At 44.7% G+C, this 23,144-nt stretch overlaps 1 protein-coding gene across 9 annotated transcripts in view; it reads left to right on the forward strand.

The window, feature by feature from the left end:
* The window catches only part of nav2a (neuron navigator 2a), a 204,699-nt gene that overhangs the window by 135,267 nt on the left and 46,288 nt on the right, over window positions 1-23,144 (forward strand). For all 9 annotated transcript variants that reach the window (XM_084001805.1, XM_084001809.1, XM_084001807.1 and 6 more), the window contains 4 exons: window positions 15,882-17,094; window positions 18,906-19,009; window positions 19,102-19,210; window positions 20,155-20,580. In XM_084001805.1, the coding sequence (XP_083857931.1) occupies window positions 15,882-17,094; window positions 18,906-19,009; window positions 19,102-19,210; window positions 20,155-20,580 (1,852 nt within the window). The remainder of the gene's footprint in view (window positions 1-15,881; window positions 17,095-18,905; window positions 19,010-19,101; window positions 19,211-20,154; window positions 20,581-23,144) is intronic.

Here is a 23,144-nt window from a genome sequence, read left to right on the forward strand (position 1 = left end):
AATGGGAAGATCAAACCTACTATCAGATCCGTGTGCTAGCCACCAGTTAGCTAAGCTCTGCATACAAACTGGGAACTATTTGCTTTGTTTGAGTTCTGCCAAAAAAAAAAAAAAACCTAAGTAAATACGACAAGTAGTGATTTTTAATAGAGGTTTATGTGCTGGCCAGGGACTTCCCTGTTACTGTGAGGTTGCCAGGCTGCTTTGTGATAAGCTACACTAACTGGCTGCTGGCTGCAGATTCAGTTTAATAGTAGAGACACAAGTATAGTATTAATCATATCGATCTAAATCTGGAATTTAAATGCTAACAGTGCACATGAGGACAACAGTGTTTACCTGAGTTTGACCCAGAGGGTGGACACTATGCTTCCACACCGATGCCATCAGACAGGATGGCATCATCAGCTGTAACCGCCGTATGAGTACAATGCTGAGCTGCAGTCATAAACTAGCATGGACAGGCACTAAAATATGCCCTATGTAAATAGAGGGGCTCAGACAACAACACATAGATACAAAGTGACTTTATTAGTTGTTTGCTGCTATGTTAATGCTCTTAATATAGAGATAAACTTAAATATCAGAAGCTATGTATCAGCATTCGTAACATAAAGGTGCTATAAAGTGTGTTTGCGAGCAGCAGTCTATATGATTGGCAGCAGAAAGTATGGTATTCACTTGTTGAACCCCCTCCTTCTAACCCTGTTGTTGACATGCTGCCAAGTCCCTCCCTCCTACCATACTACCATACTCCTCCTCCTCCTCCTCCTCCTCCTCCTCCTCCTCCTCCTCCTCCTCCTCCTGCACTCTCTGCAAAGCTGGCTATGGTTTGGGACTCCCCTCTCCTGTCCATCTCCTCATCTCCTTTCCTTCTTTCTCTGTTCCTCCTGGACATCTGCAGCACCGATGAGGTTTGTCAGCTTGCACTTGTAGATCGAGTACTGCAGGTTCTAGTTTCAGGTGTAGGACTTGAGCTTTGCATTACAACTTTGGCAGCAGATTCAGACAGTTTTGTTATCTGCATTGCATGTGTGCATTTGTGATGCTGCAGAGAGCATTTCCTTCTGTAAGAGGACATCAGATTATTGAGGTTGTAGGATGTCAGTCAACTAATTTGCCAACTTCTGAATCTGACATTGATTTCTGTTTCTTCTCAATGTGTCAAATTAAAAATCCCAGTTTAGTTTTCCACTCATAAATGCATGTTGTGCACTGTCTGCTGGATGTGAGACTGTGGTTGCAGGTTCAGAGAGGCACCTGCAGCTTCTATTGTGGGGCCGGATCTGCTCTGTGTCATTGGCTCTGACACCAGAATGGCGTCACGTTACTACACGGTTGTACAGTAAGGAAAACAGCCCTGAATCTTCTCTCCTGCACTACGCTAACACAAGGTGACAGCGCCTGGGTGTCCGCCAAGTGACACAGAGCAGAGAGAGAAGGGGGCAGCACCTGTGGTTGTGTGGTTGTGTGTGTGTGCACGCTCCTGTTGCCCGTGTGTGTGTGTGTGTGTGTGTGTGTGTGTGTGTGTGTGTGTGTGTGTGTGTGTGTGTGTGTGTGTGTGTGTGTGTGTGTGTGTGTGTGTGTGTGTGTGTGTAAGGCCTGTGCCCTTGCTGAATGAATAGCCTTCTGATGAGCTGTAGCGTCACTGTTCGAGTGTATTCATGTGGAGAAACTTTAAAAAGTTTCAGTCTCCGCACAAAAGCCGGCTGTCCCTCTCACTTTTTGGAGCACAATGACTGAGGAGGCAGAGAGAGCCAGGCTTCTGAAATCAGAACGTGATGAGAACGCAAACACCTACAGCCTCAAACTCGGTGCCAGCCGGTTATAATATGTGCCGATTTTACAAATTAAATGTGCATGAAGGTGTCGACAAATGGAATAAAGCTGACACCATTGAGGGAGACGGGCTCTCACAATGCCCTCTCTGTGAGGAATTCTCTCTGCACCTTGGGTTTGGAATTGAAAACATGTTTTCAGTCTTGTCATATGAGTGACTCGTATGTAAGTAGGGCATTTACAGGTCACTCGCTGACTGACTGAGATGGTTGAGCTTAATGTCTCGTGACCAGGAGAGGGGTTGTTGTGTCCAAACAGTGTCAGCCGACCCAACCTCTAACGCATTTACTGCTCGTCTTTTTGTGTGCAAGTGGTCACACTGCAGTGTATTTGCTCTGGTCAGTTAAAACGTTTGAAGTTGCTGAGCAGAACAAACACCCCCCTCCCTCCATCCCCTCCATCCCCTCCATCCCCTGTCCTAAACTTGACATACATGCACAGACATGAACACACGGCAGACTGTTGACACTTATGTGGAATTACATGGTTTCCCTCGGCTGTAGACACGCATTACCATAAAGGACCGCGTGCACGGACACATGAGTGTGATGAGCCATGAAAAGAGCGTTGGGTCCACTTCAGCTGATTTCCCAAAATGCCTTGATGTTATCAGGACACTCTGAGAGGCAGCTGTAAGGACCCTGAGACAGAGCCAGGGAGGGTGAGACAGGCTTTTTTTACGGCACTTACGGAAGTGGAGTGGTGGTCTGTGATCCTTTTTCCCTTCGGGTACTCCACTACTGTCATTTTCTGCTCTCGATTTTATTCTCTAATGACTCCTATAATTAAGCAGTTGAGTCGTAAGCACTGGAATTCTTTCAACATGTTACCTCAAGCAGACAGCTCGACCAGCACAGTGAAAGAGGGGCAATTTGCAAATTAATTCCAGGAGTTTGGCCCAAGGCTGCCGAGGGAGGGTCATGAGGTCAGTGACCCATTCTTTGGGCATGTAAAGCCTGTTCTGTGTTTATTTATGTGGGAAAAGTGCTTCCTCAAGTGCACTTTGTGCTGATAATTAAAAGCTGTTTTTTCAAAATGTTGCCCTGAAAAAAGCCAGTGACATTTTGTGATCAGAATATTTCCAAGAGATTATTCGACCAGGTCTTCATCCATTTAATTGAGGAAAGGCTGTGTTCGTTTTATCTTAAAAAAATATTTTTTTAAACAAGACACGCCCACTTGTGGCCACTTCATTTGGCTGCTTCATTTGTTAAACTGATTTATTTTATTTGTGACAGACGGATGGGTTGAACCTTGGGAAACCTTGTTTATGATGCAACAGTGTCCAAGTCCATCAGTCTAGTGTCACTTCTGACCCAACACGTTGAAGATTGACCACTTGCCTTCACCCTTAGCAACCCAACTGGAGCGTGTCAGACCCGGTCACCGGGTGCAGTCATGACGACGATGAGCTGTCCCTATAGTGTCCAGGGCCTCTCCATGTCCTGTCTTTCTTCTTCTGTTCCTTTTCTGATCCAAAAACTCCAAGCTGACCCCATTCAGGGACAGCACAGACCGTCCTGCTGGCCCACATCAAAGCTTCAGTCATCCCAAACCTGCAGACCCCTTATTCTCTCTGCTGCCTGCTCCATAATCCCAGCAGCCCCCCTCCACCCATCTCATTCAGTCGCCTCCAATAGGACGCCGGCTATTAGCAACCTGACCCATTTTTCCGATTGCTAACTGCTAGCACGGCTAATTGGGCTCTAATCACTTCCTAATGGCTGCATTGTTTCAGGCTGCTCTCGCTAAATGCTAAACAGAGGCAGAAAGGAGAGGCGGCGAGCGAGCGCCTACTTCCAATTAGGACATGAAAGGTGCAGTAAAAATGAAATAAAGTGGAGAGCCAGATGAGGAAAGGGTAAACAAGCGGTCTGAGTGTTTAATGTTCTGCGTTAAATGCTGACTTAATGAGACCACATGAATAACACGAAGCTGGAATTAATGTCGCCTGTGTGAATTAAAGGGAACTTCACTCATAACCAAATGAGCACTGGGAGAGTTATATTATCATAACCTGTGTGCACCATCTGCACTAATTCTCATTTCCATATATGGTTGAACATCAAATCTCTCTCTTTTTTTTTTTTAGAAAAACTACCCAATGGAGTGAGATAATTTTCTTTTTTCCAATCCAAATAAACATTTACTTTACCAACTAATTTCAACCAATAATATCATGACATCTATCCATCAATCAATCTGCAACTTTTTGCCAAAAGTGTATACATTCAACATTCTCAGACAGGTCCAATCAAATGCGAAGGATTCGATTTCAATATGTCATGCGACAGTACGGCGCTCAAATATTCAGTTTCACTGTGAAATACGTTACAGTACAGAAGCTACAGATGTTCTTACTTCCATTTTACTGTGACTTTAATGACTCAATGATTAATAAAAATTATATCTTAAAAGGAACCCCGGCTATGAAGACATGTAGTTCTTAAACGATAAATGTTAGTATCAGTGATAATTATTTTCAATGCGTCTGCGTCATGAGAACATGTAGCATGATAATCCCGATATCCAGAGAAAGGTAAGAGTCCAATGAACAAACTTAGCCACTTCGTTTAGTCCCAGGAGCACGCTAACTCCGGTAGTCATCCATAACACGCCATGTGTTTACTTTGCCAGTCTCTGTAGAAGATAGTTTTTGTTTATCGCTTTGTACCGCTTTACGACGGAGCGGTACTTATCGATGTTTAACGCGCATTTCACTCGCTCCCCGAGGGCGTTTAGGCTCCTTATGTGGGAAAATTGTCGGAAAAGCATTTGATTTTAGTCTTCGTTTATACCCAGCCGCTCCGGTGAGCTCTTTCAGCAGTTGTGGTCGACTAAAAGCCTCAAATGCATCAGGAGAAAAATGTCGAGAACACAGCCGCGGATCTTTGGGAAGTTGTGTCTGTCCACAGGCATCGTCCCACTCCTTTCTCCTCTTCTTGTCAGTAGGAAAGCGGTGTAATCTCACATCACTCCCCTTGTTGCCTTTTGACTGGAAATCGCATCCAAAAGCAGTACAATGTGGCATTTTACTTGAAATTACTTAACAAACGCATGTAAACAAACACTAGCGTCAATAGCTATTCTACCGAGTGCAACCATTCAACGTCATCGCCCCCAGAGTGCATTGCGCGCGGAAAACATGGCGTCCTACGTAGGTCAAAATATGTACTAAATATTATATATTTTTGAAGCAATGGCAACATTTTGTGTGCTTCTAACAACATATTTTAGTACAAGAGAACAATTGTGGCGTATTAGGGCCTACAAGTCTTCATAGCCGGGGTTCCTTTTAAGCGTTAACTCTGGGTTTTCAGTCCTACGACTCTGGTTCACTTCTTACCGGGGTAGATCGCCATGGTAACTTACGCTGTGGAGCTAACCTGCTCCGGAGCAGGTTATGTTCCTGATAAGAGATCAACGTGGAGAAACACACCGCCGACTGACCAATCAGCTGTCTTGGTGCGCGGATATATATATAAAAAAAAGAAGAAGCTCGGTGGATCGTGAGAGGGTCTCGTAGGAGAGCTATAGAGTGTACAGAGACCGGCAAAACCCTTTTTCTGTCCCTGATGATGTTTTTTTATGAGAGATACAGATTCTCATCGGAGGGAAAGACTTTTCTGTGTCAGCGTACAGCCTACTTACCACTTTGAATTATGTTTTTATATTTATTTGATTTGCCGAAGTCCGTTTTACACCACCGGGATTGCAGCATAAAGAATGAGGCTAATACTGTCATAAACCACGTTATAAGAATACACCCAAGCAACAAATTCATTATTTTTAAGTTATGTGTTCGACCTTTTATTGCTGAAGGACATCATAAGAGTTAAAGGGACAAGAGAAAGTGACGACATGATTTAAAAGACGGCCGCAGGGCCACAATGCTTACATTGTCTGTTAAGAAAATGTAAGCATTGTGGAAGTGTGTTCACTGACTGCATATTGTGTGAAAACGACATGAAATGTGTGAATGGTATGGCCACAGCAGACCCATGCTGTGCTAATTGTGTTTAGAGTTTTGAAAATGTGACAACTGGTTGGACAAACGCTTGTTAGCGACTCAAAAAAACTGTAAAATATGTCATCTTGCCTACAAAATGCTGATCAAATCCATGTACAGTTGCAGGATCATCTTCTTAAAACACAAATAAAACAGCATTAATTTCCAAACGCAACACTGAAGCCTTCAGGTTAAAGATTTAAACCACACGTTCACAGAATAGCTTCTCAGTCCTTCTATTCCCTGCAGAGGACATTCTGATGTCAGCTGCTGACAGGAAGCACTTTAGTTTTTCTGTGAACGTGTGGTTAAAACCTTTATGTGATATATTTCAGTAACTAGCTAATAAGTGAAATCCACCATAAAAGTATTTTTGACTAGGCTGCTTTTTGTTGTGAAAACAAGTGTTATTCTTTGACAGAATAATTTCATTTTGAGTCAGATTTCCAGTGTTTTGGTAAAGTAAGTGTGTACAGAGAAAGATGTGTTCTATTTTGAAATGAAGAGTTAGTAACACTGGTCTCAAACTCAACTAACCTGTTGACCGCTAAAGGTAGAGTCTGGGTGAGGCTGGGCCACATCAAATATTCCACAAAAAAGATGGACCAATGTTAGTGGGTGCGGCTTATATTCAGGTCTACTCAATAGTCCAGAAAATTATGTTACAAGTCACCAACTTTGCTAATTTGTGTTGTTGTCACGAGCCTGAGCTATGGTAGCTCACACGTGTTAAAAAATACGCGCAGAAAGCAACAACTCACGCAGATAAAGTGAAGAAAAAAATGTGCAAGTCGCACTAACCAAGCTTTGATTTCAGGTAGGGGGCCACAAAATATCCTTCCAGGGGCCGCAATTGGCCGCGAGTTTGAGACCCCTGTTCTAGACTTTCTTTATCTTTCTTTTTTCTCTTTCTTTCGCTTGCCCTTCTTTCCTTTCCTCCTCTCCCTACTTGCTAACATTTACTCCCCCCTTCACCACTCTTATTCTCCTCCTCTTCACTCATTTCCAAACTGTTGTGGCTGTCTCCTTCCATCTCTTTTCTCTCTTTCGCACCCGCTTACAGAAAGCAGCGCTAGGGTACCGCTACCGGACCTACGGTATACAGGCCGTTGGCCGATGCGGAAGTTGAGTTTATCTAGCAAGGTCTGCTGTATACTCAGAAATTCTTGCCAATGCAGTATACATCCGGGAATGTAGTAGAGTGAAGTGTATAGGAAATAGTAAAGTAGTAGTTTTTTGTGTAGTTGGATAATTTGTTGCCAATTAACCTAACTAAACTGTGGGGAAACGGGAGCACCTGGGGTAAACCCAAACATAGGGAGACCATGAAACCCACACTGTTTGTTCTGACCTGAACCAGAACCTGGCTGCTAATCATTCATGGTCTCCTGAAAGAAGGAAATAGAAAAACAAGACAGCATTTAAAGAAGACAGAGAGAAAAGGAGGCAATGTAGAAGAGTGAAGTGTATAGAACATAGGAAAGTTGTAGTTTTTTTTGTGTAGTTAGATAATTTGTTGCCAATTAACCCGACTAAACTGGGGAAACCGTAGCACACGGAGAAAACCCAAACATGAGGAGAACATGAAACCCACACTGTTTGTTCTGACCTGAACCAGAACCTGGCTGCTAATCATTCATGGTCTCCTGAAAGAAGGAAATAGAAGAACAAGACAGCATTTAAAGAAGACAGAGAGAAAAAGAGGGAATGTTTTTTTGTGTGTAGTTAGATCATTTGTTGCCAATTAACCCAACTAAACTGGGGAAACCGTAGCACACGGAGAAAACCCAAACATGGGGAGAACATGAAACCCATACTGTTTGTTCTGACCTGAACCAGAACCTGGCTGCTAATCATTCATGGTCTCCTGAAAGAAGGAAATAGAAAAACAAGACAGCATTTAAAGAAGACAGAGAGAAAAGGAGGGAATGTTTTTTTGTGTGTAGTTAGATCATTTGTTGCCAATTAACCCAACTAAACTGGGGAAACCGTAGCACACGGAGAAAACCCAAACATGAGGAGAACATGAAACCCACACTGTTTGTTCTGACCTGAACCAGAACCTGGCTGCTAATCATTCATGGTCTCCTGAAAGAAGGAAATAGAAGAACAAGACAGCATTTAAAGAAGACAGAGAGAAAAAGAGGGAATGTTTTTTTGTGTGTATAGTTAGATAATTTGTTGCCAATTAACCCAACTAAACTGGGGAAACCGTAGCACACGGAGAAAACCCAAACATGGGGAGACCATGAAACCCATACTGTTTGTTCTGACCTGAACCAGAACCTGGCTGCTAATGATTCATGGTCTCCTGAAAGAAGGAAATAGAAGAACAAGACAACATTTAAAGACAGAGAGAAAAAGAGGGAATGTTTTTTGTGTGTAGTTAGATCATTTGTTGCCAATTAACCAAACTAAACTGGGGAAACCAGAGCACACGGAGAAACCCCATTCATACAGAGAGCATGGATCTCATTTAAGGTGTCCTGAATATCGTTTCTGGTCTTTCATGACCAGCAATTTCTCGGCCACGGCCTCAGTTCGGATCTGGCGATTTCTCAGCACTTGTGCTCTGCCGTCTTTAATCATCTTCTCCCATTCGTTCTCCAAAATCAGAGTTGTTCCCTCGTCCTCCGCGTATCGTTTCTGGTCTTTCATGACCAGCAATTTTTTGGCCACGGCCTCAGTTCGGATCTGGCGATTTCTCAGCACTTGTGCTCTGCCGTCTTTAATCATCTTCTCCCATTCGTTCTCCAAAATCAGAGTTGTTCCCTCGTCCTTCGCGTATCGTTTCTGGTCTTTCATGACCGTCAATTTCTCGGCCACGGCCTCAGTTCGGATCTGGCGATTTCTCAGCACTTGCGCTCTGCCGTCTTTAATCATCTTCTCCCGTTCGTTCTCGAAAATCAGAGTTGTTCCCTCGTCCTCCGCGTATCGTTTCTGGTCTTTCATGACTGTCAATTTCTCGGCCACGGCCTCAGTTCGGATCTGGCGATTTCTCAGCACTTGCGCTCTGCCATCTTTAATCATCTTCTCCCGTTCGTTCTCGAAAATCAGAGTTGTTCCCTCGTCCTCCGCGTATCGTTTCTGGTCTTTCATGACCAGCAATTTTTTGGCCACGGCCTCAGTTCGGATCTGGCGATTTCTCAGCACTTGTGCTCTGCCGTCTTTAATCATCTTCTCCCATTCGTTCTCCAAAATCAGAGTTGTTCCCTCGTCCTTCGCGTATCGTTTCTGGTCTTTCATGACCGTCAATTTCTCGGCCACGGCCTCAGTTCGGATCTGGCGATTTCTCAGCACTTGCGCTCTGCCGTCTTTAATCATCTTCTCCCGTTCGTTCTCGAAAATCAGAGTTGTTCCCTCGTCCTCCGCGTATCGTTTCTGGTCTTTCATGACTGTCAATTTCTCGGCCACGGCCTCAGTTCGGATCTGGCGATTTCTCAGCACTTGTGCTCTGCCGTCTTTAATCATCTTCTCCCATTCGTTCTCCAAAATCAGAGTTGTTCCCTCGTCCTTCGCGTATCGTTTCTGGTCTTTCATGACCGTCAATTTCTCGGCCACGGCCTCAGTTCGGATCTGGCGATTTCTCAGCACTTGCGCTCTGCCGTCTTTAATCATCTTCTCCCGTTCGTTCTCGAAAATCAGAGTTGTTCCCTCGTCCTCCGCGTATCGTTTCTGGTCTTTCATGACTGTCAATTTCTCGGCCACGGCCTCAGTTCGGATCTGGCGATTTCTCAGCACTTGTGCTCTGCCGTCTTTAATCATCTTCTCCCATTCGTTCTCCAAAATCAGAGTTGTTCCCTCGTCCTTCGCGTATCGTTTCTGGTCTTTCATGACCGTCAATTTCTCGGCCACGGCCTCAGTTCGGATCTGGCGATTTCTCAGCACTTGCGCTCTGCCGTCTTTAATCATCTTCTCCCGTTCGTTCTCGAAAATCAGAGTTGTTCCCTCGTCCTCCGCGTATCGTTTCTGGTCTTTCATGACTGTCAATTTCTCGGCCACGGCCTCAGTTCGGATCTGGCGATTTCTCAGCACTTGTGCTCTGCCGTCTTTAATCATCTTCTCCCATTCGTTCTCCAAAATCAGAGTTGTTCCCTCGTCCTTCGCGTATCGTTTCTGGTCTTTCATGACCGTCAATTTCTCGGCCACGGCCTCAGTTCGGATCTGGCGATTTCTCAGCACTTGCGCTCTGCCGTCTTTAATCATCTTCTCCCGTTCGTTCTCGAAAATCAGAGTTGTTCCCTCGTCCTCCGCGTATCGTTTCTGGTCTTTCATGACCGGCAATTTTTTGGCCACGGCCTCAGTTCGGATCTGGCGATTTCTCAGCACTTGTGCTTTGCCGTCTTTAATCATCTTCTCCCATTTGTTCTCGAAAATCAGAGTTGTTCCCTCGTCCTCCGCGTATCGTTTCTGGTCTTTCGTGACCGGCAATTTTTTGGCCACGGCCTCAGTTCGGATCTGGCGATTTCTCAGCACTTGTGCTTTGCCGTCTTTATTCATCTTCTCCCATTTGTTCTCGAAAATCAGAGTTGTTCCCTCGTCCTCCGCATATCGTTTCTGGTCTTTCATGACCGGCAATTTTTTGGCCACGGCCTCAGTTCGGATCTGGCGATTTCTCAGCACTTGTGCTTTGCGGTCTTTATTCATCTTCTCCCATTTGTCCTCCAAAATCAGAGTTGTTCCCTCGTCCTCCGCATACCGTTTCTGGTCTGTTATGACTGGCCAATTTTTGCAGAGGCCCCGGAGTATGACTTCCTCTTTCTTCAGTGCTTGTTTATCTTCCTCTTTCTGCTGTTCCTTCTCCTTCGTTTGTTGAACGTGAAATTGGGCCACAGCTTGTTTATCCAGCTTTCTCTGACAGGCTTTCATCTGCTTCTGTTTCACCTGTCTGGAATTCTCCTGATCCACAAGTACATTCTGGATGGCACTGTTGAATGGTCTGACCTCGCTACTCTGTTGATACCTCATTGCCTCAAGTCTGTGATGCACTCCCTGTCTGTCCTGTTCACCTGAGGTGGTGTTGTGTTGGGCATGACCATATGCCTGGCCAATGCCTTCCCAGTTGGCTCCAAAGCTCGGGGGCTTCATCTGGAGCTTTGAGTATTTTTTAAGACTCATACAATTTTGTTTTGTTGTGTCTCTCTGTTGAAGCCCATTTTATTTATAGATTTTCTTTGTGACATCACTGATCACTTGGCTTTGATGGCTTTGATGGCTTTGATCCATAAACATTCTAAGGGTAACTAGGCAACCCCCCCCCCCCCCCCCCCCCACACACACACACACACACACACTCCACTTCCCCCCTCCTTAGTCCCTGGTTACCGTTGCTATGCACTTCTGGAATTCTGACCTTGTGAACTACTGATTTTGCACACGGGTGATATAGAGATAGATCATAGAGATTTTATCAACCATAATGTTAATTTATGGATGGATGGAATAGACCAGATCAAGGGCATTGCTGTTTGTCCACTAGATGGAATCCAAAGCTTTTCTTAAAAGAAAACCCTTTAGAGGGACCACCAGCCACCACATTATATTGGAACTATTTCACTTTGGAGTGTTTTCTTTGGAACCTATATTTACACACAAAAGGGTGTGGAGGGTAGACATCCATTTAACAATGCAATGGATCAACTGCTTACCTGTTTTCAAGCTTTTTAATATACTTGAACAGAAATTGCTGCTAGACGATATGTGAACCTCTTGAGCATTACAGAACTTAAGTTGTTTTTTAACCATTATTTTCTTTATTCTTACATGTCTTTATTTAATCAGAACCTGTTAAGTAAGTTGTAGGCGTTTTTATTCAAGGACAATTTTCTTTTTTTATAACGATTTGATTAGATTCTGTAAACCACGATTCGATCCCAGCTGTCATTGGGCAAAGGCAGGGTACACCCTGGACAGGTCGCCAGTCGATCGCAGGGCCGACATGTAGAGAACCATTCACTCTCACTACGGGCAATTTAGAGTCATCAATGAACCTATCCCCATCCTGCATGTCTTTGGACTGTGGGAGGAAGCCGGAGAACCCGGAGAGAACCCACGCTTACACGGGGAGAACATGCAAACTCCACACAGAAGGAGCCCAGGCCGACCCGGGAATCGAACCTCGCTGTGAGGCGACAGTGCTACCCACTACACCACCGTGAAGCCTCGATTCAGTAACTTGTAACCAAAATTCTATATCCATGAAATAAACATGCAATAATGCGAGTGAGACTATCTGTATTCTTCTGAAAGGTGAAAAAATAAAGAGAATTACTTATTTAAAATATTTATTCTATAAAAAAAGTAGTCCTGCATAATATTTTATGCTGAATAAAAAAATGTAATGCTCAGTTATTTTTTTTAAATTTTTCAATAGACTACATGCTAGCAGGGGAGAGAGTGTCTTAAACGTATTAAAACATTAATCATAATTAAGAATCACGATTAATACGATTAAATGCATTTATATCGATTATTGGTGAAGCCAAAACAATTTATTATATTTATTTATTTTAGCAGATGGATTTAGTTGAATCGGTGGGACTGATAATCGATTCGTCGATATAGGTTATCGCGCTGGGTGTTACCTTAATGGATCTAATTACCTTTCTGACCAGTGACGTGCAGTCAAGGTAGGCAAGCTAGGCACTGCCTACCCTGCCAAATCAAACATAACATTTTTATTTCATTTAATAAACTTCTAATTGTATTTTTACCACTTATATTTGAGCTTTCTATATGTAATTTATGTATTTATTCAATAGACGTGAGAAATGTAGCAGTTATGCAAAATCAAAAACGAAAAGATGGTAGATGGTAAAAGATGCAGTGCTTTTAATGTCCATTCCTTGTGGACGGCAAGCAAAAAAAACATAAAAAATCACAACTCTTCTGTGCCTTTAGATGTAAATATTTTATGTCAGAAATCCTCTCCGTTACGTATCAAACAAGGACCAATTACAATCGAGATTTCACTGGACATTTGCGCAGCTGCCAACGCCATCACGCCAGCTCCGATCGTTAACGAATTCACAGCATATTTCAAACTTATCATGACAGCCACCGGTATTTCAAGTCAAGTTAGTGACAGTAGAGATATTGATTTTAGTCAATTACTTGAATTAAAAATACTGGCGGTAAGACCACAACATCGGTGCAATCCAGATCAGATTCCACCACGGTCCAGGGAGACCTGCTAGGCGAGAGAGAGCACAGGGACTCCGGGGGAAGAGAGAGAGAGAGAGAGAGAGAGAGAGAGAGGCTCAGTGTGTCACTATAATCCCCCAGCAGTCTAGGCCTATAGCAGCTTAACCAAGAGCTGGCTCAGGGCAAACCTGAGCCAGCCCTAGCTATAAGCGGTGTCAAAGAGAGAGGTTTTAAGCCTACTTTTAAATGTGGGAACAGTGTCTGCCTCACGAACCAGAACCGGAAGACGGTTCCACAGAAGAGGAGCTTGATGGCTGAAAGCTCTGGCCCCTGTTCTAATTTTGGAGACTTTAGGAACTACAAGTAACCCTTTATTCTGAGAGTGTAGTGCTCTAGGAGGGGAGAGATTTAAGAGATTTATTAGAGCAGCCTGATAATAAAGAATTACAATAGTCCAGCCTTGAGGTCACAAATGCATGGACGAGTTTTTGTGCATCTTTTTGAGACAGCATTGGCCTAATTTTAGTAATGTTATGCAGGTGAAAGTAGGCTGTCCTTGTAGTTTGTTTAATATGCGAGTCAAAGGACAGGTCCTGATCAAAGATAACTACAAGGTTTCTTACAGTAGCATTTGAGGCGATGGCAATCCCATCAATAGTCGCTATATCTTTAGACAGCGAGCTTCGGAGGAGTTTAGGCCCAAGTACAATAACTTCTGTTTTATCAGAGTTTAACATCAGGAAATTGCAGGTCATCCAGGATTTTATGCCATCAACACATGCTTGGAGTTTAACTAGCTGATTGGTTTCTTCAGGCTTGATCGATAGATATAACTGAGTATCATCAGCATAACAATGGAAGTTTATAGAGTGTCCTCTAATAATGTTGCCTAAAGGAAGCATATATAAGTTGAAAAGAATTGGTCTGAGCACAGAACCTTGAGGAACACCGTATTTAACTTCAGTGTGCCTGGAGGATTTTTCATTGACATGCACAAACTGAGATCGATTGGATAAATAGGACTTATAACAGCTTAATGCGGTTCCTTTGATGCCAATTAATTTTTCCAGTCTACATATTAGAATCTCATGGTTAATGGTGTCAAATGCAGCACTAAGATCTAGCAGAGCAAGTACATAAACCAGTCCTTTGTCAGAAGCAATAAGAAGGTAATTTGTAATTTTCACCAGAGCTGTCTCTGTACTATGATGTACTCTAAATCCTGACTGGGAGTCCTCAAGTAGACTGTTATTGTTGAGAAAGTCACACAGCTGATTGGCGACTACTTTCTCAAGGATCTTAGAGAGAAAAGGAAGATTTGGTATTGATATTGGTCTGTAGTTTGATAAAACCCCTGGATCTAGAGTAGGCTTCTTAAGAAGAGGTTTAATTACAGGTACTTTAAATGACTGTGGCACATAGCCTGTTAATAAAGACTATTATATATTATATAAAACTATTATAGAACCGGTAACTTATAAGTGCTAGGTGATATCACTCCGCCGCTGCCATAGCCTCCTAGGAAGTATGACACGCTGCTGCTGCTGAGACATAAATCCTTAAAAATGCAAGGTTGGTTTTATTTCAAACATTCTATCAACACAGATATGTACATCAATAGTCTGCCGTTACAATTGATTTGCCTCGGGTGCACTGTGGAGTCGGTATGAGTGTTTTTAATGCCATGCTAACTAGAACGATTGACTTGCGCTAGCCATAGCACAAGCGAACTCGGCAACTAGAAGAACTGAATGAAATTTCTTGAAAGCGTCTCCAGACGTCTCCAACACACCGGCTGAGTTGTAAAATAGGTCTTATGTCCAAAATTCCGAACTATCCCTTTAAGGATAAAGATGGTTGCATTCTGATGCTGGACATGCTTTGTCTATTTTTATTGAGTTTATGGAGTTTCTGTACGGAGCAGTGTGGGCAGTCTTTAATTTTTTTTTGCGGTATATTTAAGACTTAAACTCCTACATGTCTGAGGTGACCTCAGTTGTATGAGAAAGCACAACACAGCGGCAGCAGTGAGTAAATATAAGTCTGAGTGTGTGTGTGTGTGTGTGTGTGTGTGTGTGTGTGTGTGTGTGGGATGGGATAGGTTGTGGAGGAACTGTTATGATTAATTCTTCAGTGCTCCCTGCTCAGGCCCTTTCCCTCGGTGGCCGTTGGTGTTTGAATATTCAAATGTTACTGGTCTGAGCTGCCGTTGGTAGAACCCCTCTGCATTCGCACTGACAACCTCAGCAGCTCTCAGGACACTCAGGTAGTTGTAAGACCAGTGAGACTCGTGACTTACGGCAGGATTTTCACCATCTTGCTCCCTCGGCTCTTGGTAAGTGTGTGTTTTGGGGGTGAAAATAATGTAACAGTGGTTCACAAGGCGTATGTTAACACTGAAAAAAAGAAAAGGGTTCTCTTCATGTCCATAAAGTGTATTTTTTATGAATGTAATTTATAAGTACTGAGCCCATTTAACCAGATGTAACCAGACAGTGTTCCTTTGTAAAGCAGAGGGACGCTGACCAAAAGGAGTCCATATAAGTCCAAGCCTTATAAGTGCAGCAGCACTACCTTGGCCTGCTTGGCAAGACTTTAAAGCACTTGAGCCAGATCCTCATTGTTTTTATAAACAGTTTGTGATGGGCTTCTCTCATTGTTAGTGCTAAGGGGTTTTTAACAGTTTTGGTGGCTAGCCCGGAGGAAAGTAATGGCAAGTTTGGCTGTGTGACTTCAGGCCACCTCCAGGCCCTTATAAGGCCACTTTGTGTGGGGTCAAAAAGACCCAGCATCTGGTTTCTCTTCTCTCCCCCAGATCCACTCTGACTCGACTGATGCTCCTCAACTGTACCTCCCTATCTCATTGTTTAATTCAATGTCTCTATTGCAGATTCCTCAGAGGGCATGACCTCACAGCCTTCGGTGATGACTGAGCATGCTCCGTCACCTGTGACAGTCAGCTCCTCCACCAGCATCCCCGCTGCTACCTCCGCCCAGATTCCTCCCCCATCTTCGTCATCCTCATCCTCCTCGTCCACGGCCATCCCCCAGCCCAACAACAACAGCAAGCCCTGGAGGAGCAAGTCTATGAGCTCCAAGCACATCAGCCCTTCTCCCTCCTCCACCAGCAGCTCCTCGTCCGCCATGCAGTCCATCAAGCAGGAGAGAGACGCGCCCTGTAAGGCCGAAGCTCCTCCCAAGGCTGTCGCTCAGAAGTCCATGCTGGAGAAGCTGAAGCTCTTCAACAGTAAAGGAGGCTCCAAATCTTCCACCTCCTCCAACGGAGTAGGGGCCCCGACGGACAATGGCGCCCCAGGAAGGCAGCTCGGAGCGTTGGAAAGAGCCGAGACTGGCTCCAACACGGAGCCCATGGAGGAAGACGATGGCAACCTCCGGCCGGGGATGAACGGGACCAGCAATGGGACGGCCTACGGAGCAGCTCCATCGGCAGGTACCACCGTCTCTACGACCGCCAGCAGCCCCAAAATCGCCCTGAGGGGCATTGCCCAGCGCACTTTCAGCAGAGCTTTGACTGCTAAGAAGGGCTCTGTCAAAAGCACAGAGAAGGACAAGGAGAAAGGGAAAGACAAAGGGAAGGAGGTGGGAAGACGAATCTCAGTCCCCGACAGGACCGAGCTCAGGGGGGACGAGCTGAAGGAGGAAGTGACGCCTGTTGCCGTAGACACGGACAGCTCAAACAAAAAGACCTCTAAAATTACCAGCTTCATTCCCAAGGGGGGTAAAGCGGCCAAAAAGGAGAGTTCCACCCCTGCACACAGCGGAATACCAAAGCCAGGAGGCAAAGCCCCGGGAGTCGGGGGGAAAGCTTCCTCAGTGAAGGAGGCGGGGGAGAGGCCGCGGAGCATGCGGTTAGGAGGGGGTCTGGCCATGCACCGCGGCCCCCTGGACAGAGACAGGGACAGCAGACACTCCAGCTCTACCTCCAGCCTGGCCTCCACAGAGGGAAAGACCAGCGCCTCCCCTGTGGCAGGAGGAGGCTCTACACAGAGCACAGCCAGCAACACCATCAGCGTGCAGCTACCTCAGACTCAACAGCACCACAGCCACCCCAACACGGCCACCGTCGCACCGTTCATGTACAGGTGAGGACTGGAGCTGGAAACCACTGGCAGAGCATCCATGTTTATATCAGAATCTCCATATCTCTCCATCACATGACATCACATTTAACACTCAAAATATCAGATTTCCTTATCAGGACATATAACAATGCAAATTCAATGCCGAACCAAACAAGATAAAGCGCAGGTGTGCAGGTATCTGTTATTACGATAAAAGATAAAAACCCTGTCATTGTTTCAAGCATCATGTATCTGTTCCCTTGAGAAAGGAGGTCAGACTCTTTATGAAGTGGGTTATCAGGTAATATCTCTACTTCATGCATCTGATTACAGATGTAGTACTTCTGCTAAAAAGCTTGTATGAAGCCTCTTGTGAGAATGGTGCTACCTGTAGATAAAAATATACATGAATATAAACTATTTAATAGAATAATGTTTTAATATTTTTGTTTAATTGTAGTATATTTGCTTTAGTATCACATTTCTAAAGTTTAGCATCACCTTTCCCCTGCTCCTAGCACACCCACATCTCTAACTGAACTGTTGCCGATCGAGTTGCATTATGGGTAACTTTGAAAAGACGTAGCAAGCAAGATCAGGCTTCATGAAACACTGATAAAAGACAGTCATTAAACTATTGGACTTCCTCCTCCAACTAACAGTCCTCCAACTAATAGTCTACTAATACTACTGAACGCACATTTCCCAGAAGTATTCAGGTTGTGACTACTATGTGAAGTTGCCACATGTTTATTTGTTCATTCATATACCTGATAACAGTTCTAGGTAAGCTCTTCTTGACTATTTCATCTTTTAAATAAGAGGAGAAAAGGTAATGAGATAAGTCATCCCATATCTGACATTAGATTCACTGACAGCATCTGAAAGTGCACAAATCTGAATCCAGCCATCTGTGAACTGTTAACCAGGAATGTCACATCTGTGTTTGTTCATGTGTGTGTGTGTGCGTGTGTGTGTGTGTGTGTGCGGAGAGTATTGTCTGCATGTGTGTGCAAATATGTGTGGACGTTTTGTGCCCCTGACCTCTGCCCTGGTCCCGGTGTGATAAGGAAGGAGGTCCCTCTGGTTCCCCATGAGTCCTTTCTAGCAGCCGTCTCATTAGCCCCCTGCCACTTCCTGTGGCGCTGCCCTTTCTCCCTCTGTACATCCTGACCCGGAGCTCACCACCCTCCTCTCCAGAACACCCCCCCATCAGCAGTACTCAGAAACGTTTTCTTTTTTTAAAAGCTGTATACCCGTCAGGTACCATTACCAGTAGGATTATACCACCTCCACCTGTCAGAAACAGTATGTTTGACAGAAAATGAAACCAATAAATGTAAAAATCAATGGTCATGTTCACGTGGCACTGCCAGAGGAAATACCCTGAAGTCTCAACCCATATTAGGTCAGTTAACCAGAAGTTAAAGACATGTTTACATGCTGTGTAAGAGGCAGCCAGTAGGTTTGACCCACTCACACACTGAGTGTACAGCATTCAACAAGGACAAAGTCTGGGATCAGGCAAAGACCAAAGGCTGGATCTAACATTCAAACGTCACCGTCTCAAACAGCACCAGCCGGGTGCAGCGGCTGAACTGTATTGATTTATCCTTCAAAGACTACCTTTTACTGGCATTCGGGGCTTAGCGGCCGTTCATTTTGGACTCCGGTCACAAGACTTGAAACACAGCCGATTTAATTCTTAATCAGGTTTATCCCTCTTTCGTGACAATTTGCCGAATATTAGGTTCCCACTAAATGCACAATAATTCCGAATCGATGATATCTCCCCCCTTTGATCCCTCGAAACAATTTGTTTCCCCCCGCAGATCCCAGACGGACGGTGAGGAAACAGCTGAGACCGGCTCAGGAGGAAGAGGTGGAGACGTTTCATTCACCAAGACCAGCCAGCTCTCCATCGAGGACCTTTCAGGTGGGGGATCACTTGCATGGTAGGGGCCGGCTCTGCTCGGCTTGTTGTGCTGCTAAATATGTCTGAGCTTGTTTCCTTTTGGTCTCACTCAGGTGAAGACCCAGAGACGAGGCGGTTGCGCACCGTCAAGAACATAGCAGACCTGCGGCAAAACCTGGAGGAGACCATGTCCAGCTTGCGAGGAACTCAGGTCTCACACAGGTAAAGAAAAAAACGATTAAATTCATGCTCACTTTTACTTTTATCTCAACATTTTACTGTATTTTTGGCAGTTTGGCTTTAATCTCAAAATGCAATATATCCCCTTATGCCTGGCTGCTATTCTGTGTCCATTTGGTTAAAAATAATGGATATTTTTCAAGAATAATCATCATATTGTCCAAAAAGGCACACTGAAAAAGATTAAATCAGAAAATAGAGGTCATCTATCAAATAAATGACATGAAAAGTGATTTTCGGTCCACCTTGTCAGTTCAGCACCGCTCGTAGAGGAGCTTAAAAAATGTGTTGCAGTGGAAAACAAAACCTCTTCTGTTTGGGGATCATCAAAGTGTAGCGCCTTACAATGGCTGCTACGGCTGAGTGGTAAACAGGATAACCGCCTCATGGTCAGCAGACTGTGCCCGTCTAAGTTTACAGGTATTTCCTCTTCCCCTTCTTGTTGCCGTCTCATCCTTCTTCTGAGGGATCTTTTGCTTTGATCGCCGGGTCATGTCTTTCTGGCCGTCTTTGATTCAGGTTCAGCTCTAATCACGTTCCCTCCCACAGGAGGTTTGACCTCTGCCCCGGCCTCGCGTCTCAGTGCTGACCCAGCTGTCTGGATTTAGTTTAGGCTTTGTTGTGAAGTTCATATGTCCTCTTGTCTTGTTTTTAGACCATAACAAAGAGTCTCCTATCTTCACTTCCTACCTGTCCATCTACTGAGGAGATTATGCAGTTTGTTAACTCGTGTCTATGAAATTTGTTGGACAGATTGACCTTGAACCAAGAATAAAATAGGTGGAGATTTGTGTTCATTAATATAGCTCAGAACTAGTAGTGTCATAGCCTTTTTTGACTATGACAATGAAGTGGCTTTGATTAGAACAGATTCAATAAAGCTTTAGTGGATCACAGATTTTACATCATCTCTATTCCTCCTTCAGCACCTTGGAAACCACCTTCGACGGCAGCGTCACCACAGACATCAGCGGCAGCGGAGGGAGCAGCGGTGGCAGCAACAACGCGGGAGGAAGCCGGAGCATCCTCAGCCTCACTTCTACCCGCCCCTCCCTGTCGTCATGGCGACTGGGCCAGTCCAGCCCCCGCCTGCAGGCGGGCGACGCCCCTTCTATGGGGAACAGTTACGGCGGCCGGGTGGTTGGCGGAGGCCAGGCGGGGCGCTATCTGTACCCTGGGCACCTCCGGCGGCAGCTGGCTGGCAGGGGAGGAGCCCTCTGCAGCGTGGACCTCGGGGACAGAGCCGGGGAGGACTTGGACCTGGATGGCATCGGCGTGGACGTCACGGGGTACATGAGCGATGGAGACGTGCTGAGCAAGAACGCCACACGCACTGATGATGTCGCCAGCGGGTAAGTCGATTATACTGACAGACACTTTTTAATCCTAAACACAGGTTTGGGAATGGCAAAAACAATAAGTGGAAAAGTCTGTATGTTGATCTACAGAAAATTACTTAATCACAGTTTTGTTAATTATCAAGAAAAAATCTAAATGTTTGCTGGTTTCAACTTAACCAGCATGAAGATTTGCTGCTTTTCTCTGTGTTTTATTATGTAGTTATGTTTGCTGGAAAAAACTTGTGACAAAAAAATTTGAAAAATAATGAATAGATTTCTTTACAATAAAAATAATCATTAGTTGCAGCCACCTATCGTGCAACGAATGCAATCTTTTGTGAGAGACACTCAACACACAGCACCTGATTCTGTCATACAGTCATATATTATTCATGTGTTTATAGTTAGATTTCTCCAGCTGCTTGAAATATGGTGCTACGGTTGACCATGTGACCCCCTCATATGCTGTGAGTTATGGAACACAAGCCTGCCAGAAGAGGGCGGTAGTGTTCCTCGCTCTCTATCCCTCCCAGTGCTCCGAGTGCCAGATGATATCAGATCCCACAAGTATAGCATCTCTTTGTCTGCAGACACAGAACGCTGATAACCTGATTATTTGCTCCTTCAGAGCCACGGTCCATGTTGTAACAGGCCCCCCCTGCATACTTTGGCTGTCACACTGTGCAATTTAAAACCTCCGCTGTCATCATCATCATTATTATCAGATGAAATTGTAAAAGGTGCCAACTCGCCTTAATGTGGCATCTAAACCAGGCAGAGCTGCTGCCAGGATTTGTTTGAGTTCAAATGAAAGCACATGTAGATAAGAGTCTGGAAGCTCAGGGATGCAGAGCGATATAAAACAACATCAGTAGGAGTTACTACCCTCGTCCCCCATGGTTTTGCACTATTTGGCCGGCCCTGAGGCAGCTGTAGGAGTCAAGGGAGCTAAGTGCTCTTGAAGTGCTTGATGTGTCTGAATCTTTGGCTGAGCAGACAAAGGCCAAGCCACAGCCACACCTGGACAGGTGAGTGATGTGAGCGGGTCAACAGCCATGTGCTCGCTCTGAAAACGTGATATCCAGGCTGGGTCGGGCCTGCGAGGAAGGAAAGGCAAATTAAAAGTGATTTCCTTCTGATGATGGGATATTTTTCGTGTTGCAATTATAGATTACTTTATTAGAAAGGAAGTCACAATGGGTTAACCACCTAAAACAGACACAGGCTGATGACCTTCCCCCACCCGTCTCTACATCCTCAGGCCGTTTAGGAGTTAGCTCCGTCACAGGCTTGTTAGCAGCCATTAACTGGTTCTTTGGAGCAGGGGTGAGATGTTTACCCAGAGAGGAGGAGCTGCCATCTCAAAGTTGAACTCCTCTCCTCCACTAAAATCTCAATTAAAGGGTCAGTTTACACAATGACAAAATAAGTACTTTTTCACATTCTATTGGTATTGTTAGCCGTCCCGGTAGTTGTGGTTTTATTTATCCAGCTAATTCATGCCTTTGTCTCAATACAATGGAGCTCAGTGAGGTTTAATTTGTGGTACTCACGGTATTAATGCAATTACATTGAGAAAATTCAGGGCGTCATCTCTTTTTCCAGAGGCGATGTCTGGGTCCCTCCTGTGTACTGTTCCCATCTAAACTACTTTGTTCTAAATAAAATAGTCCCTATTGATCTTCCAGATGTCAGAGACGCTTTTCAATCCTGTAAGTACCACAAATTAAATCAAATAAATCTAATCTCAGAGACAGATAACTCATTATATAAAATATTTTAACTCCCAGAACAACATATAACAATGTATTGTTGTAGTTGAAACATTTATTTTTGCCATTTCTCTTCAATATTTATACTATATTCACTGCTATGTATGTTCCATCTTTGGTTCAGCTCTGGGAAATATAGACAAAAATGATGAATAGACTCAACAGAAAACTACATTGAGGGATGATTCCACCATAAAGATAATCATTTATAAGCAGCCTAACATACGACTGAGATCAAATGAGCATCTTTCTGTCTGGTAGTTAATTTATTTAGTAATCTGGGGTCCTACAGCAGAGACAACATGACGGATGACACCACATTTACTATCTGCATGGGTTTCCTACAATCTCAACCCCCTCCTCTATTTTCCTCTTGGCTTCTCTGGCCCTCAGAGACCAGAACCCCCCCCCCTTCACCAGCCTCCTCGGCTCGGGGGTATGTTTCCCGACCTACCCCCTTCCTTCCCTCCCTTCCTTCCTCCCCCTTTCCTCCCATCCCTCCTCCGCCTTTCGCAGCCCGACCCAACCTCCAGCCAGGAGGGGAAAAGCATGTGGAGCTGAGGAGAGAGGCTGCATACCAACACTGAGCTCGCACAGAGCAACACACACTAACACACACACACACTCAGCCAACACATGGACACATAATGGAGAGTTCACTGACAGCGCTCACTCACTTCTGATATCACCGTAAACATACTCTCACCTGATAACGGACGGTAGCCTGACGGTTGGAAACGGACACCTTTGCTGTGGAGGTTTTTATCAGCGGGGGATCAACCCACACCTGGACTTGTTTGTTTG

The sequence above is a fragment of the Eutrigla gurnardus genome, assembly GCF_963514095.1.
Source record: "Eutrigla gurnardus genome assembly, chromosome: 1".
In the NCBI taxonomy this organism is placed as follows: Eukaryota; Metazoa; Chordata; class Actinopteri; order Perciformes; family Triglidae; genus Eutrigla; species Eutrigla gurnardus.